Source organism: Balaenoptera acutorostrata, chromosome 3 (genome assembly GCF_949987535.1).
Source record: "Balaenoptera acutorostrata chromosome 3, mBalAcu1.1, whole genome shotgun sequence".
Taxonomy (NCBI): domain Eukaryota; kingdom Metazoa; phylum Chordata; class Mammalia; order Artiodactyla; family Balaenopteridae; genus Balaenoptera; species Balaenoptera acutorostrata.
In genome coordinates, this window is record NC_080066.1 from 64,945,073 (window position 1) to 64,966,789 (window position 21,717).

A 21,717-nucleotide genomic window follows, 5' to 3' on the forward strand; every position below is an offset into this window, starting at 1 on the left:
CCCTGGCTTCTCCTACTTCTTACCCTCCAATCTCTTGCCAGTTCCTCTCACTTGCTAACCCAGCCAGAAACTGCTGACACCAGAGCCTGGGAAGGAATGAAGCCCACAAGGGTCAGCTGCTCACAATACTCAGCGGAGAAGGGAAGGGTGAGGAATGGATCTGAGGGCAAACAAGCCCAGGATCAGCAGAAATACCAACTCTGCTCAGGAACATAGATGATGATGGAGGAGGAGGAGGAGGAAACTGGACTGAATCAGTAGTCACCCAAGGATCCACGTTAGAAGATAACTTTTTAAAAAAATATTAACTGCTACCTATCCAACTTGTTCGCTTCTCATGAGCTTAAAATGGGATGAGGAAGAAAGGAAAAGGTCATATAAAAGATCAATTATGGTTTTACTACATACCCTAGATTATTTTATTTTACTTTCTCAAATCAAAACTTAATTATATTTTATCCTTCTTAGGGGTGCCTGGGTGTGTGTATCCCCCATGTGTATTTATATATGATATTTTTATATATTTATATGATTTACTTATATCTATAATTATATAATATTGATATGTAATTTATATATATATGTATTTGATATATATCTATATCAAAGTGTTTTCTCCCCTATTATAACACTGAATGTTCCCATGAGGCTAGTGAGTCATGCAATTCAGGGACTATTCCAACATTACAGATGAGGAAATTAAGACTCCAGAGGTTAAGTGATTTGCCCATACTCAACAACTAATTAATGGAAGAGGCAGGACTATAGCCCAGGTCCCCAAAGTTACTCGTTAAACTATACCAAGTTTCTGCCCCAACTGTAGATGACTTTCTAATTTTAAAATATAAGTGTCTGGGCTATCAACTAGACATAACTTAGCAATACAAAATTAATAATGATTTTAAAGTTTTTCTATTATTAAAAAAAAGCAGGGCTTCCCTGGTGGCTCAGCAGTTAAGAATCCGCCTGCCAATGCAGGGGACACAGGTTTGAGACCTGGTCCGGGAAGATCCCATGTGCCGCGGAGAAACTAAGCCCGTGCACCACAACTACTAAGCCTGCGCTCTAGAGCCCACAAGCCACAAGTACTGAGCCCGCGCGCCTACAGCCCATGCTCCGCAACAAGAGAAGCCACTGCGATAAGAAGCCCACGCACCGCAACGAAGAGTAGCCCCTGCTCACCGCAACTAGAGAAAGTCCACAGGCAGCAACCAACACCCAATGCAGCCAAAAATAAATAAATTAAATAAATAAATTTATGAAAAAAAAAAAGCAGAACAGGACTTTTAACATATTAAGGTAGCAAGATTTTCAAAGTTTTGAAAAAATTGGTTGGGTTTTTTTTTTTTTAATACATACTTATGGTAAGACAAAGCTGAAAGGACACAGAGAGTATTAAAGACTCTCTCCATTCCTCCTCCTCACTAGAGGTGAACAGTTAGTATTTTCTAAGGAATTTCTATGCCTATATAAGCATATGGGCAAATATACACGTGTACATGTACACAAAGGGGATTATATTAAACATATTTGGAAACTGTCTGCTTATATCTACTGAATCTAAGTACATCCTTTCCAGTGACCCAGCAATCCTGCTCCTAGATGCATGTGTACCCAAAAAACATATATTGATACTTCATGGTGGCATTATGTATAACATCTCAAAATTAAAGTATCCCAAATGTTCTTTCAGAGTAAAATGAACAAACTGGAGTATCACCCCATGATGTACTGATAATACTAGATTACAATGAAAAAAAACAGCAACTACTACATGCAACAATATAGATGAATACCACAAAGATAATTTTGAGCAAAGAAGCCAGATATTGCAAAGTACATACTGAATGATTCCATCCATTTATATTAAGTTGAAAAGCAGGCAAAACTGATCCACATGGTAGACGTTAGATACAAGTAACCACCTTTGAGAGGAGCGGTTAATGACTGGTAGCGGGCATGACGGAGGCCTCTGGGATGCTGATGATGTTCTATAACTTAATCAGGATCGTTAGTACCTGAATATGTTCACTTCGTAAAAATCTACTGAGCTGTACAATTATAATTTATGCACTTTTCCGTATGTATGGTATATGTCAATAAAAGTGTCAAGAATCAAACTAAACATCTCCTCAACCAAAAAATTAATTTCTGCGGGACTTCCCTGGTGGTGCAGTGGTTAAGAATCCGCCTGCCAAAGCAGGGGATACAGATTCGAGCCCTGGTCCAGGAAGATCCCACATGCCGCGGAGAAACTAAGCCCGTGCGCCACAACTACTGAGCCTGCGCTCTAGAGCCCGCAAGCCACAAATACTGAGCCCGCGTGCCACAACTACTGAAGCCCACGTGCCTAGAGCCCGTGCTCCACAACAAGAGAAGCCACAGCAATGAGAAGCCGGTGCACCGCAATGAAGAGTAGCCCAAGCTCGCCACAACGAAGACCCAACACAGCCAAAAATAAATAAATAAATTTATTTGTTTTAAAAAATTTAATTTCTGCAATACCAATGCAGAAGAGGAAGGGGGGACATACAACTCAGTCTGCGGGTAAGGGTCAAGACTTCCTAGACAAGACACAAAAGGCATTAACCATAAAGGAAAAAAATTAATAAATCAGCCTTCTATCAAAATTAAAACTTCTGATCATCAAAAGATACATTAAGGAAGTGAAAAGATAAGACACAGGCTGAGGAGTAGAGACAAAATTCACAATACATATAATAGGCAAAGGGCTTGGATCCCAAATATATTAAAGAATTCTTACAAATCAATAATAAGAAAACAAACAATCCAATTTAAAAATAAGCAGAAGACTTAAACGTTTCCTTCACAAAAGAAATGAGTGACCAATAAGTACATGAAAAGGTGTTCAGCAACACTAGTCATCAGGATAATGCAAATTAAAGTCACAATAAGATACTACAACATACCCACCATCATGTCTAATATGAAAAAGACGGACAGCATCAAATGCTGGTTTGAATTTACAGCAAGCAGAACTCTCATAATTGCTGGTGGGAGAGTAAAATAGTACAACCACTTTGGAAAACAGTCTTGCAATCTCTTACAAAGTTAAAACATACACTTTACATATGACCCAGCAATTCCACTCCCTAGGTACTTACCTTACAAAAATGGAAACACATGCCCCACACCCACAAAAAGATGTATAAATGTTCATAGAAGCTTTTACATAACTTTCGAAAACTGGAAACAACACAAATGTTCATCAACAGGAAAATGGATAAACAAATTGTGGTATAGTCTTACAGCAGAATACTAGACAGCACTTTCAAAAAATAAAAGAACTACTGATATATATATATATATATATATATATATATATATATATATATATATATATATATATATCTCAATATGGATGAATCTCATAAACATTATGCTGAGTAAAAGATGCCAAAAGCTAAATAGTACATACTGTATGACTTCACGGCAGGAAGTTCAGGCACAGACAAAATTAACTTTCAGGGACACAAATCAGAACAATGGTTCCCTCTAGGACAGAAATGAAGGAAGGATTGACTGTGAGGAAACTTTCTGGGTGATAAAAATGGTTAACTCGACCTGAGTGATGATTACATAAGTACATATAGTTATCAAAATTCAAAAGTTGGGCACTTAAGATTTGTAGATTTTACTAGCATTGGGAAAAAAATAAAAGTTAAATTTAATTTTTTATTTAAATTAAAAGTTAACACTGTTCCTCAAAAAAAAAAAAAAATCAAACAGAATTACCACATGAACCAGCAATTCCACTTCTGAGTGTACACCCAAAAGAGCTGAAAGCAGAGAGCCTCTTTCTACAGTTGCTGCTAAGATGCTTCCAAGGAAGCTAAGGTCACATTGCGGTGAGGCCCTGAATAGCACCGAGCCTGGCAGCCCCCAGCTGGGCACTTCCACCTTCATCTACTTGGCCTCATTCTGCACTACAATAGGTGACAGTCACAGAGGATAGATCAATGTTCTCATTAAAGCAGCCAATGTAAATGCTGAACCCTTCTGGCAAGGCTTGTTTGCAAAGGCTCTGGCCATCACCAACCTGGGAAGCCTCATCTGCAATGTAGGGGCTGGTGGACCTGCCCCAGCAGGAGGTCCCACCGCCTCCACCACTGTTCTCCAGCTAAGAAGAAAGTGGAAGGCAAAGAAAGAAGAACATGAGGAGTCCAATGACAACATGAGCTTTTTGACTAAATCTCTTTTGTAACATATTCAATAAAAAGCTGAAGTCCGATAAAAAAAAAAAAAAAAAAGAAAGCAGGTACTCAAACAGGTATTTATACACCAACGTCCATAGCAGTGATGTTGACAATAGCCAAAAGGCTGAAACAACCCATATGCCCATCAACAGATGAATGGGTACACAAAATATGTACTGCATATACATACAATGGAATATTATTCAGCCTTAAAAAGGAATGAAATTCTAACATTCTATAACACAGATAAACCTTGAAAATATTATGCTAAGTGAAATAAGGATAAATATTGCATGATTCTGCATATATGAAATATCCAGAATAGGCAAATTCATAGAGACAGAAAGCAGAATAGAGGTTACCAGGGGCTAGAGGGGAGGGGAAATGGGGAGTTATTATTTAATGGGTACAGAATTTGTTTGGGGTGCTGAAAAAGTTTTGTAAATAGATAGTGGTGATGGTTGCACAACATGGTGAATGTAATTAATGCCACTGAATTGTACTTTTAAATGGTTAAAGAAGTAAATTTTATGTAAATTTTGCCACAATTTAAAAAAGAATCTTCTATTAAAAAATACTCTGGGGACTTTCCTGGTGGTGCAGTGGTTAAGAATCTGCCTGCCAATGCAGGGGACACAGATTCGAGCCCGGGTCCAGGAAGATCCCACACGCCACGGAGAAACTAAGCCTGTGCGCCACAACTACTGAGCCTGAGCCTGTGCTCTAGAGCTCGCGAGCCACAACTACTGAGGCCGCGTGCCACAACTACTGAAGCCCGCACGCCTAGAGCCCGTGCTCCGCAACAAGAGAAGCCACCACAATGAGAAGCCTGCACACTGCAACAAAGAGTAGCCCCTGCTCTCTGCCACTAGAGAAAGCCCACGCACAGCAATGAAGACCCAACAAAAATTAATTAATTAATTTAAAAAAAAATACTCTGAAAACAAACCACAAGCTGAGATCAAGTTTATCACATAGTAAATACTGTCTCAGGTTGTAGATAAAACTCATTCTGGGCTATATAGCCACCCCAAAATGGATAAGGTCTTCAATGAAGACTCCTTTAAAGAAGGAAATATTCCCATGAGGTAAATCAATTAACTCACCTCAATTATGGATAAGGGCCTCAACTGAAAGCCAGAAGAAAGTTATCTGAGGTCGTATCATGAGGAAAAATGAAGAGGACTTAAGTAGCCCCACGTAGGATATTATTTTCTCAGAAGCATCAAGTAGTTCTGATAAACAATTCCAAATAAGTTGTTTGTTCTTGAAAAAGTCCTAATATATTTGGACAAAAATCCCAAATAGAAAGTTGTTTATCCCTTCCACAGCTGGTACTCACTACCCTCAAGACTAGAGTCAAGCTAGGATATCGGCCTCTCAAGCTGAGGAGGGAAGGGAGCAGGATGGGGGACAACATCCAAATCTAGACTCAGAACTTCTCAGTCAAAATGCCACGACTGCTGCTTGTTCAAATAAAGTCTCTGCCTGCTAATCCAACTTGTGTGAATTCCTCACATTAAACTTACCAACTTCCTACCTTCTACTTTAAAGTATCATACTACTTAACCACAGCAGTGGTTCTCAATCAGGAACAATTTTGTACCCCCAGGGAACATCTGGCATTTTTTATCTCATTAGCCTGAATTGGGCATGGGCCAATTCTTGATTGGTGTATACTAATTACAACTCTCCTCGACTGGGAGTCAAATGAACCACAGGGTTTGACCCTGGAGGAATTATGGAAAGAACACTGGAGAGATGATTACAATACCCACAAGCCCCACCACCAGACTAGCCAAATCACTCTGGTGATGAAATGAAATGACAGATACCACAGCGAGATGATTCTCATGTCCAGAAATGGTGTTTAAATTATTAGCGATGATGTTAGACATTGGCAGAATTCATCCAAATTTCACAAATAATCTAAATGGTACATGCACTGCTCTTTACAGTGTTTTCCTAAAAAAACTCTTTGAAAGTATATTCCTGAAAGTTAATAATTTCCAACAACTTGTATAATTTCAAAGTGTAACTGAAATGTCCCAAATAAACAGTTTATTGACAAAATCAACTTTAAAACTCTTAGCATACAACAGGAAAACACATGCTACAAAAGGGCATATAGCCTGGTGCTCAGGTATGCAAACAAGAGCAACACACAGGACCCTGGGCAAGTCATGCCCCTTCCATGGTTTCCTCATCTAGCAAATAATAAATAAATGAATAAATAATAAAACAGATGGTCTCTCCTGCTAAACAAAAAGTTCAGGTATTTTCCAATGCCTGGCAAGTAGCTAGGACATCCAGTCCTTTAGACATGGAAGAACATCCAGTATAGTCACTGACAACTTGATGCAAACCCTCCTAAGACTTCATAGGTTAACAACTGAAGAAATCCTATTCCTCTATATAAAATATATATCCCTATTGGATTTTATTTTATTTAAAAAAATTTTTTTTGGCTGAGCCGCATGGCATCTTAGTTCCCCGATCAGGAATCAAACCCGGGCCCCCAGCAGTGAAAGCACCGAGTCCTAACCACTGGACTGCCAGGGAATTATCTCTCTATCATATTTTTAAAGGCAGTTCTTTACAATATAGGTCCTCACCTAGTTAGGCTTCCCAGACTCAATTTTTATAAAACCTCACACCTATTTAACATATGTATATATGAGATTATCTGAGGCCTGATATGTAGTATAGGAACTTTAGAGTGGTTTTTCCACAAGTAGAAAATTAGTACACATTTATATAATAATAAAACCCCATTTAAACATATTTACAGGTAAGGACTTCCCTGGTGGCACAGTGGATAAGATTTCACGCTCCCAATGCAGGGGCCCTGGTTCCATCCCCGGTCATGGAACTAGATCCCACATGCATGCCGCAACTAAGAGTTCACATGCCACAACTAAGGAGCCCTCCTGCCGCAACTAAGACCCAGCATAAGCAAATAAATAAATAAATAAACATATTTACAGGTAAAATCAATCCCGTAATATCTAACAACGTCACAAAATAAAAGCTAGATTTGGCAGAACATTCAGACTACTGCTTTTCCCAACAATCATATTTTTAAAAGCACTAGTGGATACAGGATAGAAGAATCAATAAGACAGAGAAATTGTGCAAATATACACACAAAATGAAATTATATACAGACCTTTTTTCAGCCGGGGTTTTAGAGATTCAGCAGATGCAGGAAACTGAGTTCTCTGAAATGAAAGAAGTCTGTTAAAACACCACCATAAATCTTGCTAGCTTAAAGAATCATTCAAATAACAGTCATCAATAGCTCTCCAATCATGCAAGTAATCCATTACCTGCATACACGTACAAAGAATTATTTTGAATATGGTTTAAAAAACAAATGTCAGGTCATACTTTTGCTGTCCAAACTGTTAATAATGTATAATGCATATTTATAATTACTTACAATATATATTTATTATAATTATAATGCATGATACAATGTATACAAATTAATGTCAACATATTAGTATTATACTTAATGCTATACTTCTTGTCAGCCAACCAAAAAAGTGATAATTTTGATAAGAGGAAGCTTATGAGGTCATCTACACAGAGATGGTCTAGCACTCAGTTCTAGGAGGGAGTATTTTAAAAGGGGCATTATTTAATATTATAGATACTATACTGTACTATAACTTCGCAGAAAATCTTCAAATGAATTTTTCTTTTATTTACCTCCCATGTTATATAAGGTATGACATAAGCAAAAATAATGGCTGAACATTTCCAGAAGTAATGAGACACACTAATCTTTAGATTCTGGATGCTCAACCAATTCTAACCAAGTTAAATGAAAATAAATCCACACTTTAGATCCATCATACGGACCTGCACAGGGACAATAATAAGTTCTTAAAAATAACCAAAGAAAAATAATATCACCAGATTACCTGCAACAAAAGGACAGTTAGTTTGACAGCTGACTTCTCAATAATTAAAAATGGAAGATAATATCATATGACATTATAAGAATAACTATCCCCAAGAGTATAAAGTACTAAGTAAAATGAATATTAACCTAGACATGAGATCAGCAAACTATGGCTCACAGATCAGATACAGCCTATGTTTATGTGGTCCACAAGCTAAGAATAATTTTTATATTTTTCATGGTTAAAAAAAAATTTAACAATATTTTATAACACATGAAAATTATATAAAATTCAAACTTCAGCGTCTACAACCAAAATTTTATCAGAACACACTCACGTGTTTACATATTGCTTATAGTTGCTTCCTACAACTGCATAGTTGATTTACTTGTGACAGAGAATATATGGCCCATGAAGCTCTAACTATTTACTATCGGCCCCTTAAAAAAGTTTGCCAACCCCCAATCTGAACTCTTACACGAATCAAAACTAACATTCACGAAAAATGGCAAATTTTATAAGGCTTTCAGACAAATAAAATTTGAGAGTTTTTAGAATCCCTAAATAAACTTTTAATGGACGTATTTACATTAGGAGAAAGGAAAACAACCCCAGAAGGAAGGAGTGGAACAAGCAAAGGAATTGGTAAAATACGGACATATATTATAAGCATCTACTTACTGAATAAAACAAAGTACAATTTGTAGTGCTGAACTGAGAAACACAAAAACTAAAAAACTGAACAACAATGGCATGAATTGGCAGAAAGCAAAGGGAAACAAAACATTCAATGATCCCTGTATTATTCAGGTTTACATTTGAACTTTATATATTATTTTTAAAAATCTGGACACTCACTTAAGGAAGATTAAAGTAAGAAAAGGAGAAAAAAATGAAATTCTCTAAAAGACAGATTATCAGAATGGGTTTTTTAAAAAATCTAGATATATGCTATCTGTATGCGGATATCAGAATGTGGAGAAAGCTCTGACCCTCTGAAGACGCTGGGCTAGCAGGTTCATGCTGCTGATTAGCAGGTGTGTTGACAAGCTTTCTAGAACGTATCTGGGGTGAGAAAGAGGGTTGTGGGGAAAAAAAGACTTCCAATGTTAAGAATAGCTAAGGAACTTCCCTGGTGGCGCAGTGGTTAAGAATCCACCTGCCAAAGCAGGGGACACGGGTTCGATCCCTGGTCCGGGAAGATCCCACATGCCACGGAGGAACTAAGCCCGTGCACCACAACTACTGAGCCTGCGCTCTAGAACTCTTGAGCCACAACTACTGAAGCCCGTGTGCCTAGAGCCCGTGCTCCGCAACAAGAGAAGCCACTGCAATAAGAAGCCCGCATACCGCAACGAAGAGTAGCCCCCGCTCTCCACAGCTAGAAAAAGCCTGTGTGCAGCAACCAACACCCAATGCAGCCAAAAATAAACAAATAAATGAATAGATTTATTAACAAAAAAAATCTGGGTACTCACTTAAGGAAGATTAAAGAAAGAAAAGGAGAAAAAATGAAATTCTCTAGTTAAAAATTATCAGAAAGGATTTTTTTAAAAAATCTAGATATATGCTATCTGTATAAAGAAACATCTAAAACATAAGGGCAAAGGAAAACAAAGTAAAAGGATGAGAACAGATACAGCAAGAAAATAGAAGCAAAAAGAAAAAGTAGCAGTATTAGCACTGAGACAAAATAGACTTCAAGAAAAAAAGCTTCATCAGGAAAATGAAAACAAATTAGACTGAAGATTAAAATGGAAAGAGCAAATTTTAAAAACTTTAAAAAATACACTATACATAGAGAATCCTAAAGATGCTACCAGAAACTACTACAGCTAATCAATGAATTTGGTAAAGTAGCAGGATATAAAATTAATGCACAGAAACCTCTTGCATTCCCATACACTAATGATAAAAAATCTGAAAGAGAAATTAAGGAAACACTCCCAGTTACCACTGCAACAAAAAGAATAAAATACCTAGGAATAAACCTACCTAAGGAGACAAAAGACCTGTATGCAGAAAACTATAAGACACTGATGAAAGAAATTAAAGATGATACCAACAGGGCTTCCCTGGTGGTGCAGTGGTTGAGAATCTGCCTGCCAATGCAGGGGACACGGGTTCGAGCCCTGGTCTGGGAAGGTCCCACATGCCGCGGAGCAGCTAGGCCCATGAGCCACAATTACTGAGCCTGTGCGTCTGGAGCCTGTGCTCCGCAACAAGAGAGGCCGCGATAGTGAGAGGCCCGCGCACCGCGATGAAGAGTGGCCCCCACTCGCCGCAACTAGAGAAAGCCCTCGCACAGAAACAAAGACCCAACACAGCCATAAATAAATAAATAAATAAATAAAATTTAAAAAAAAAAATATATATATATAGCTAGGTTTAAAAAAAAAAAAAAAGATGATACCAACAGATGGAGAGATATACCATGTTCTTGGATTGGAAGAATCAACATTGTGAAAATGACTAAACTACCCAAAGCAATCTACAGATTCAATGCAATCCCTATCAAACTACCAATGGCATTTTTCACAGAACTAGAACAAAAAATTTCACAATTTGTATGGAAACACAAAACACCCCGAATAGCCAAAGCAATCTTGAGAAAGAAAAACGGAGCTGGAGGAATCAGGCTCCCAGACTTCAGACTATACTACAAAGCTACAGTAATCAAGACAGTATGGTACTAGCACAAAAACAGAAATATAGATCAATGGAACAGGACAGAAAGCCCAGAGATAAACCCATGCACATATGGTCACCTTATTTTTGACAAAGGAGGCAAGAATATACAATGGAGAAAAGACAGTCTCTTCAATAAGTGGTGCTGGGAAAACTGGACAGCTACATGTAAAAGAATGAAATTAGAACACTCCCTAACACCATACACAAAAACAAACTCAAAATGGATTAAAGACCTAAATATAAAGCCAGACACTATAAAACTCTTAGAGGAAAACATAGGCAGAACACTCTATGACATACATCACAGCAAGATCCTTTTTGACCCACCTCCAAGAAAAATGGAAATAAAAACAAAAATAAACAAATGGGACCTAATGAAACTTAAAAGCTTTTGCACAGCAAAGGAAACCTTAAGCAAGACACAAAGACAACCCTCAGAATGGGAGAAAATATTTGCAATCAAAGCAACTGACAAAGGATTAATTTCCAAAATATACAAGCAGCTCATGCACATCAATATCAAAAAAAAACAAACAACCCAATCCAAAATGGGCAGAAGACCTAAATAGACATTTCTCCAAAGAAGATATAGAGATTGCCAACAAACACATCAAAGGATGCTCAACATCACTAATCATTAGAGAAATGCAAATCAAAACTACAATGAGGTATCACTTCACACCAGTCAGAATGGCCATCATCAAAAAATCTACAAACAATAAATGCTGGAGAGGGTGTGGAGAAAAGGGAACACTCTTGCACTGTTGGTGGGAATGTAAACTGATACAGCCACTATGGAGAACAGTATGGAGGTTCCTTAAAAAACTAAAAATAGAACTACCATACGACCCAGCAATCCCACTACTGGGCATATACCCTGAGAAAACCATAATTCAAAAAGAGACATGTACCACAATGTTCATTGCAGCACTATTTACAATCGCCAGGACATGGAAGCAACCTAAGTGCCCATCGACAAATGAATGGGTAAAGAAGATGTGGCACATATATACAATGGAATATTACTCCGCCATAAAAAAAAGCAAAATTGAGTTATTTGTAGTAAGGTGGATGGACCTAGAGTCTGTCATACAGAGTGAAGTAAGTCAGAAAGAGAAAAACAAATACCGTATGCTAACACATATATATGGAATCTAAAAAAGAAAAAAAAAATGGCTCTGAAGAACCTAGGGGCAGGACAGGAATAAAGACGCAGATGTAGAGAATGGACTGAGGACACAGGGAGCGGGGAGGGGAAGTTGGGACGAAGTGAGAGAGTGGCATGGACATATATACACTACCAAATGTAAAAAAGCTAGTGGGAAGCAGCCACATAGCACAGGGAGATCAGCTCGGTGCTTTGTGACCACCTAGAGGGGTGGGGCAGGGAGGGTGGGAGGGAGACACAAGAGGGAGGAGATATGGGGATATATGTATATGTATAGCTGATTCACTTTGTTATAAAGCAGAAACTAATACACCATTGTAAAGCAATTATACTTCAATAAAGATGTTAAAAAAACACATAAGGTAGGGAAGGATTACTTCCAACAAGATATAAAAGCACAAACCAATTAAGAAAAGATCTAAACATTCAACTACATTAAAATTAATAACTTCTGGGGACTTCCCTGGCAGTCCAGTGGTTAGGAATTGGTGCTTTCACTGCCAGTGTCCCTGGGTTCAACCCCTGGTTGGGGAACTAAGACCCCATAAGCTGCGCAGCTCGGCCAAAAAAAATTAATAACTTCTGTTCCAAAGAAGAAATAAAGACAGAAGACTAAGAGAAGATATTTGCAATACAAAACAAACCCAAAAAAGACAAAGAATTAACAGCCCGCAACTATAAATAACTATAAATCAATAAGAAAAACAAATAGTAAGGTAGAAAAATAAGCAAAACATAAGAACCAGGCATTGCACAGAAAAGGAAATGGAGACAACCAGTGATGCTCTACCTAATTACTAATCAGGGAAATGTAAATTACTATCACATTAAGACTTCATTTCATATCCACCATGTTGACAAAATTTAAAGCTATATCAAGGATGTGAGCAAGAGGAACTGGTGGTAGAAGCATACATTGTTACAATCACCGCAGAATCTCCCATAAGTTACAAGGTTGAAGATGTACATAGCCCAGAAACCAGCAATCCACTTCGAGGAATACCCTGGGGAAATTCTTAGAGCAGGAGACATATATGAGTGTTCATAGCCAGGTATGAGATACTCTTACTCCTTAAATTTTGTACCCTAAGCGCTTCAGTTGCCTTACCCTAGTCCTGGCCCTGTTCATAGCAGCATTCTTTTTTTTAAATTAAAAACCAGAAGGAAAAAAAAAGTTGAACTTACAGAAACAGAGAGTAGAAAAGTGCTTGCCAGGGTTAAGGATGAATATGGTCTAAGGATCTAATGTATAACATGGTGACTATAGTTGATAACACTGTACTGTATAATTGAAATTTAAGAGAATAGAATTTAACTGTTCTCACACACACAAAATAGTTATACATATGAGGTGATGAGTGTATTTAATTAACTCAGCGGTGGGAATCCTTTCACTGTGTGTGTGTGTGTGTGTGTGTGTATAAAATCCTCATGTTGTATACTAACTTTGTCAATTATACCTCACTAAAGCTGGAAAAAAATCAGAAATAACCCAAATCTCTATCTAATAGAATGGACATACTGTAGCATTTCCGTATAATGAGATACTTCACAGCATTAAAACATGAAAAAACTAAACATTATTTTTTTAAAAATCAATATATTGTTTAAGGGTATTAAGTATGACAAAAGCTATAAAGAAAACCAAAAGAGGGACTTCCCTGGTGGTCCAGTGGGTAAGACTCCACACTTACAATGCAGGGTGCCCAGGTTCGATCCCTGGTTGGGGAACTAGATCCCACACGCATGCCACAACTAAGAAGTACGCATGCCACAATGAAGATCCCGCATGCCACAACTAAGACCCGGCGCAGCCAAAAAAATAATAATAAATAAATAAATAAATTTTTAAAAAAGAAAACCAAAAGAATAATTAACATAAAATTGAGGAAAGAGATCATTTCTGACGGAGAAGGAGGAAAATGAGGTAGGGGAGACATTAAGGTTTCAAAGTTTTTTGTGTGTTTTTTATGTATTTATTTATTTATTTATTTTTGGCTGCTTTGGATCTTCATTGCTGCGCACAGGCTTTCTCTAGTTGCAGCGAGCGGGGGCTACTCTTTGTTGAGGTGCCTGGGCATCTCACTGCAGTGGCTTCTCTCGTCGCAGAGCACGGGCTCTAGGCGCGCGGGCTTCAGTAGTTGTGGCTCGCAGGCTCTACAGCGCAGGCTCAGTAGTTGTGGCGCACGGGCTTTGTTGCTCTGCAGCATGTGGGATTTTCCTGGACCAGGGCTCAAACCCGTGTCCCCTGCATTGGCAGGCGGATTCTTTTTTTTTTTTTTAAACTTTGTTCTCATAGAATTTTTTTTAATTAATTAATTAATTTATTTTTATGGCTCTGTTGGGTCTTCGTTTCTGTGCAAGGGCTTTCTCCAGTTGCGGCGAGCGGGGGCCACTCTTCATCGCGGTGCGCGGGCCTCGCACTATCGCGGCCTCTTTTATTGCGGAGCACAGGCTCCAGACGCGCAGGCTCAGTAGTTGTGGCTCACGGGCCCAGTTGCTCCGCGGCATGTGGGAGCCTCCCAGACCAGGGCTCGAACCCGTGTCATCTGCATTGGCAGGCAGACTCTCAACCACTGCACCACCAGGGAAGCCCCCAGCAGGCGGATTCTTAACCACTGTGCCACCAGGGAAGCCCCAAAGTTATTTTTAATGACTCATTTCTTAACATGTGAGGTAGGAACACAAGCTTTTATTATAGAGTTGATGCTTGAACAACAGGGGTTTGAACCTTGAGGGTCCACTTATATATGGATTTTTTTCAATAGTAAATACTACAGTGCTATATTCCAAGGTTGGTTGAATCCACAGATGCAAGGGAACTGGGGATAGGGAGGATCACTGTAAGCTTTACTTAGATTTTCAACCGTGCAGAGGATCAGTGCCCCTAATCCCCATGTTGTTCCTAGGTCAACAGCATTGTTCTTTAAAACTTACAAATAACCTTTTATTCATTCTTTTCGAAGTATGATGTATTTCATAACAACCAAAAAATCCTCAAAATAAAAGAGAATACATAATTTGTTCTTTTAGTTATTTTATTACCTTGATTTAACATATACAGAAACCTTAATAATAAAAGAAATAACCCATTTTTAAATGGGCAAAAGATCTGTAGAGACACTTCAAAGAGATATAGATGGATAAGCACATTAAAAAATATTGAATATCATTATTCATTAGGGAGATACAAACTAAAATCACAATAACCACTACTACACATCCACTAGAATGGCTAAAATCAAAAAGACTGACAATACCAAGTGTTCACAAGGGTGTGAAAAAACTGAATCCTTCATATACTGCTCATGGGAATGTAAAACGGTAGAGTATAGCCACTTTAGAAAACAGTTTAGCAGGTTTTTTTTTTTAACATAAATTTACCATACAACCCAGCAATTACTCTCCTAGAGAAATGAAAACATATGCATGCAAAGATTTGCATGCCAGTAACAATAGTGACATTATTCAAATAACCAAAAACAGGAAACGTTCCAATGTCCATCAATTTGTGGATAAACAAAATGTGTATGTTCATATAGTGGAATTCTGCTTAGATAAAAAGTTACAAACTACTGCTACATACAACAATACGAATGAACCTTAAAACACATGCTAAGTGATTCCATTATATGAAATTGTAGAAAAGGCAAAACTATGCAGACAGAAAGCAGATCAGCCATGGGGCTGGGGTTAGGATTAGAGATAGGCTGCAAGTGGTTACAAGGGAACTTTCTGGACTGACGGACAGATGTAAGTAGATCATGGTGACAACTGTGCAACTATATAAATTTACTAAAACTGATCAAACTGCATACTTAAAATAGGTAGATTTTATGGTATGTGTATTATACCTCAACAAAGGTGTTTTTTTCTAATATTTATTTATTTATTTGGCTGTGCCAGGTCTTAGTTGTGGCATGCGGGATTTTCGTTGCTGCATGCGGGATCTTCAGTTGCAGCATGTGGAATCTTTTAGCTACGGCATGCGGGATCTAGTTCCCTTACCAGGGATCCAACCTGGGCCCCCTGCATTGCAAGTTCAGAGTCTTAGCCACTGGACCACCAGGGAAGTCCCATAGCTATTTTTATAATGCAAAAGAACCCAATTTTTTTTTTAATCTAACTGGGATTTTTTTTTTACTTTGGGGAAAAGTAAGAATCTTAAAGGGTCAAAAAGCATTTTCATGAGTCAGCAATGCTTTCTTCTGCACAAAGTAGAATTAAAATAAATTATAATTTTTTGATGAGTCTCTTTCTCAAAAGATCTTCCAGGACATTCTGAGATACAAAGGATTCTATTAGCCCACTCAATCTCATTCATAACTGGGATATATATAGAATAAGTTCTTTACTTTTTTTGGTTCTTTCTTCATTTTTAAGTAGTTCTGTGATGATTTATTCATCTAACAAATATTCATGTAGCACTTAATATGTGCTAGGCACTATATCTGAGCCAAATCAACTACTGCAGTAGTAATTTTTGCTTTCTGTTCTGAAAGGTTTAATCTTTTAATTTACAGGAAGATTGATGGGTATTTATACAAATACACCAAAAAATAGTAATTAGGGAGTTATAAAAATGTTTATAAGTATAAAGCATAGAAACCAGAGTTATCTGCTTGGTTTTTTTTAAGATCTCTAAACTATTTATTATATATTCTTAAATAAAACATAAATATCAGTCCCTAGTTTTCCTAAGGAATAGGTAATAATCCTCAGTAGTTTGGTAGCATATTAGAATTTCTGTGTGTCCCACCTTGGACTAGTTTTACTCTTTTTTGCTGGGGTGTCTCCTAGTCTCAAGGCCTTTGCTGCAGAATTCTTAGATTTTTACTTATGAATTTGTTCAAAATTCTCTGAGTTTTAAGTCTTTTAGTCTTCTCTCATCCACATCTATGTGTATCCATATCTATAGATCTACATGTTTTTCCTTTGTGTCACAAACAGATCAAACAATATACCCTTGTTAAAAACAAGACAACAGGCTCAACATGGAATCATATTTGCTAAGCCTCATGTCACCAGAGACTTAATTACAGTTTCAGCTCTCCCAGAAATGGAATTTTAAACCAGTCAATCAGGAGTCATCTGATCAGCCCTAGTTACATAATATGACTGATAAACCTCTGCCATCCCCTAAAGGAAAGTGACCTTGCAATAACCAACTCACTCTGTCTGTAACTTCCTTGTTCCTGCTCCTTGTTGCCTGTTAAAGTATTCTATTTTGTACAGCTCCTCAGAGCTCCTTTCTATCTGCTAGACTGGATGTTGACTGATTCGTGAATCACTGAATAAAGCCAAGTTGAACTTTCTTTTTTTAACACCCCACTCCACAACTAGCTTTTATTTAAATGTAAACCATGGAAATCTCTCCACATCAATGTATATAGTTCTAACATTCTTTTTAATGGCTGCATAATATTCCTCAGTATGGGCATATCAGAAGTCATCCATTACCCTACTAATGGGCATTCACTTTGTTTCCAGCTTTTTGCCATTATAAACAGTACTGCAATGAGTACCTTGGACTGGGTGCTTATGTTTTGCTTTTATTTCAATGGGATACAGGTCTAGGAGTGGCACTGCTAAGTCCTTTTAATTCTATTACAAGATGCCATTATCACTTCCAAAAAGGATAAAATTCAAATTTCCATGCAGTGGTAACCTGAAAGATGAGTTACTATAAATATAACACTGCTAGCATTAAACTTGATAATAATGGAAATGATTAGTTAACTTGCAGCTGAAGTGCTAAAGTCATATCAAAAAAAAAAAAAGCCAGACTTCGCTGGTGGCACGGTTATTAAGAAACCGCCTGTTAAGCTTCCCTGGTGGCACAGTAGTTAAGAATCCGTCTGCCAATGCAGGGGACATGGGTTCGAGCCCTGGTCCGGGAAGATCCCCCATGCCGCGGAGCAACTAAGCCCTTGCGCCACAACTACTGAGCCTGCACTCTAGAGCTCGCGAGCCACAACTACTGAGCCCACGTGCCACAACTACTGAAGCTTGCACGCCTAGAGCCCGTGCTCCGCAACAAGAGAAGCCACCGCAATGACAAGCCCACGCAACAAAAGGAAGAGTAGCCCCCGCTCGCCGCAACTAGAGGAAGCCTGCCTGCGGCAACAAAGACCCAACACAGCCAAAAATAAATAAATTTATAAAGAAAAAAAAGAATCCACCTGCCAATGCAGGGGACACGGGTTCGATCCCTGGTCCAGTAAGATCCCACATGCCGCGGAGCAACTAAGCTCATGCGCCACAACTACTGAGCCTACGCTCTAGAGCCCATGAGCCACAACTACTGAAGCCCACAGCCTTAGAGCCCGAGCTCCGCAACAAGAGAAGCCACCGCAATGAGAAGCCCGCGCACCGCAAGGATGAGTAGACCCTGCTCACGGCAACTAGAGAAAGCCTGCATGCAGCAACGAAGACCCAACGCAGCCAAAAATAAATTAAAAAAACAAAAACAAAAACGTCATCCTCTTTAATACACTACCAGGGATTCAAAAGTATAGAACAATTCTATCATCACGTTCCTATTCCGTTCATGAACACCTACCTATACCTGCAGTAAGCACTAGAGGATAAGCTATATTTGCAACAATGTCATGTTACCCTTATACCTAACATTTAAGACTATGTAGCTGAAGTATTTTCTTTAGTATGTTTTCAATGTCTAAAATCTAGAAACATTAATCATGCTTTTAATTTTTTTTTAATTCGTAGCTTAACAAAAATCTTTGCTTTGGGCCTCCTGGTCTGTATTCAGAGTTTTCTAATTACACTAAAATAATTTGATTTCGCTGCAAATGAAGAGAGACAGGAAAACAAACAGGCCCCCTGACAAGGTGATACTGGCCGGCCAGCTCCCTAGCAGCCAAAACTAAGTTATAGAAGTCTGTCAAAGGCTGCTATTTTGTCTCCTAAGTTTTCCAGGGGGGTTTTCAAAGGGCAATAAATCCCGAATAAATAACTAAAGTCATTCCAATAAACGTGCAGAACATGCTTTGAAATTCAATATTAAAACAAGGCAGACAAGGTTTCACACTTGGAATTTTACAGAAATTAGATCCAATTATGAATTTACGCCTCAAAAATAACTACTACTGGGTCATCCCGAATTCACCTGAGTTACTCTGTATTAGCAGTTCTGTGGAGTTTAAATCAACGACTAACTCAGGCCAGCTGAATTCCTAAATTTGCGAAAACATGCTCTCGCCCCATCCGCAGAAGGTAATGACGCTGAAAGCTTTCAGGATTTGTCTCATTCAATGCCTAATCCAGGGGATTAACAGAAACTGTCTCTGCACGGGTGGTAGTGCTTCCTTTCCAAACCTCATGAGACAGAAAACATGGAGCTAGGAAAAGAGCCATTTCCGATGAAAATCTCCTAGAGCACCCCAAGAGAGACCCCAGTCCTAGCACAGGCCCAGAGCTGCAAAGAACTCAGCAGGGCCCCAGACGGAGCAGTTCTCGGGAGTCGGACCGTGTCGCCCCAGCCACCCCGAGGCGCTCCAGCCCCGGCCACGCATTCCCCCAGCGGCAGCTGCGTGGGACACAGGCCGACCGCCAGCCCCCCTTCTCCGCTCCGCCTGGCCCTGCCCAACCCCGCCTGGCAGCCGGGACACCAAGCAGAACCTCAACGCTCACCGTCGCGAGTCTCTGCTCAGCCATCTTAGCTCCGCCCACCGCTGCGAGGCCGGAAGTCGGCTGTTTCCCAAAAGACCAGGCAAACGGAAGTCGTAGGACTGGGGAAGCGGGGAGGGGCCTGAGTAGGGAAAGAAGTAGATCGCCGAGCGGGAAGCTTTGCCTGGGAGGAGGAGGGTCTTCTGGAAGCGGGGAAAGGGTTGGGTTATTTCCTGCGGCCCACTTGGCTCTAAAGGAGCTGGTGAGGGGATGCGCAGCCAGTTGTCCCCTTCATCCCGGCCAGCCCCTACCGCCCTACACCATTGTGTGGACGCTGCTTGAGAAACCCCCAACAGCGCTGGGTGGAGTGGCCAGCCACAACTGGGACGGCAGCGCGCCCTCCCGCCGCCTGGCCCTGCTCTGCTTTGACGCCACCCAGCATTTATTTCCAGCGTCTTTCCGGGAGTCCCGGCCCTCAAGCCCAAACCCTACGGCGGAGAACCTCATTCTCGCCTTACGTAAAAATTCCTTGTTTCTCGGCTGTCTTTGTCTAACTAAGGTATTACCCGCCTCATCAGCCTCCCACTTGTGTTTACGCTAGAGTTTGCAAATCCGCTGCTGGTGGGCTGCATTTGAAGGCAGTCTTGTTTTGACTGGAAATACTTAAAAATCAGGAGATCTCGCAAGAAAGCCAGAAATCCGGCCTCGGAATAAATAATGATCCGACAGTGGGCCTGCATTCCTGCTTGGCGGTAAAATAGATCTGAAAACAGCTGCTACTGTACTTAGGCATTTGTTGGCCTTTTTGCCACAGTCCTGTCTTCCCAGCACACTTCAGCCGTTTTACATTACCTTTCTAGCCCCTGCTGTGGTGAATTAAATGCTCAGGCTTTCCACTGGGTGACCGTGGAAATACGTGGGCTTTCGAGTCAAACATGAGTTCCGTATTTGGCTACTGCATGACGTGAGCCAGTCATTTCTTTGAGCTTCATTCATTCCAGTACCAGGAGCTATGCGATGAGCGAAATACGCGGGATCCCTGACCTTCGAGTGTAGCGAGGAAGTCACACATTAAATAACGTAAGCAAAGTTTATGAAGAAACAGTTCACTAAAGAAGAAATACAAATGCCTCTTGAACATACGAAAATATAACTTTGCAAGGAAGAGAAAACATGCAAATTAAAGTTTCCAAGAGATATTTTCCACCTCTTACATTGTCAGAGAACAAAATTTTTCATTGAGTTGTGAGTAAACATGCATTCTTCATCTGTGGCTAGAGGGAATGTGAATTTGTACAACTTCCATTGACAGCAGTTTGGAAATTACTACCCAAATTTAAAATGCACATAACCTTTAACTTCTTTATTTTAATTCTAGGAATATATTCTATAGGTATAAATGTGGAAAATGACTTTAAATACAGAGTTATTCAATGCAGCATTGTTCGTAATAACCAAAGCCTGAAAACAACCTAAATGCCCAATAATTAAGGTTAAAGAAATAATGATGAGCCCATACTGTATGGTACATGAAAAAGAAACCATTTACATAGCGATATAGAAGAATTGTCAAGATATATTAACAGATAAAAACAAAGTGCAGAAAAATGTACATAGGATCTGTTAATAAAAGAGAAGGCAAAATTAAGATGAAAATTATGTACATAATTGCTTATATACTCAAAATCTCTGAAAGGATATTCAATATGCTAAAAGTAGTTACTTGTAAGGAAGAAAACTGGGTAGCAGAGGGACGGGGAAGGGAAGAGACTCTATACCCTGTTACAATTTGAATTTTGTATGAAATGGAAGTAGTTACTTGTAAGGAAGAAAACTGGGTAGCAGAGGGACGGAGAAGGGAAGAGACTCTATACCCTGTTACAATTTGAATTCTGTATGAAATGGATGTATTACCTATTCCAATAACAGAGAAAATTAAAAGAACAACATAACTATATAATTATAATTGTGATAATGCTGAGGAAAAATACAGAGTAGTAAAAGCAAATAACAGGGAGATCCAATCTAGACTTGTTTGGACAGGGAAGTTTCCCTGGGTAAGATATGTTTAAAATGAGACCTAAAGGATAAGGCATTAGCT

The 21,717-nt window shown here is 39.2% G+C and overlaps 1 protein-coding gene across 2 annotated transcripts in view; it reads right to left on the bottom strand.

Moving 5' to 3' along the window:
- The window catches only part of BBS4 (Bardet-Biedl syndrome 4), a 46,451-nt gene extending 26,020 nt beyond the window's left edge, over positions 1–20,431 (bottom strand). The window contains exons 1-2 of one of the 2 annotated variants that reach the window (XM_007197753.3): positions 19,641–20,405; positions 7,387–7,438 (exon numbers count right to left, since the gene is read on the bottom strand). In XM_007197753.3, the coding sequence (XP_007197815.2) occupies positions 7,387–7,438; positions 19,641–19,664 (76 nt within the window). In that variant the 5' untranslated portion in view covers positions 19,665–20,405. Of the gene's footprint in view, positions 1–7,386; positions 7,439–19,640 lie in introns of both variants that reach the window. The other variant, XM_007197754.3, reaches the window with a different exon arrangement.
- Between the last annotated feature and the right edge of the window lie 1,286 nt (positions 20,432–21,717).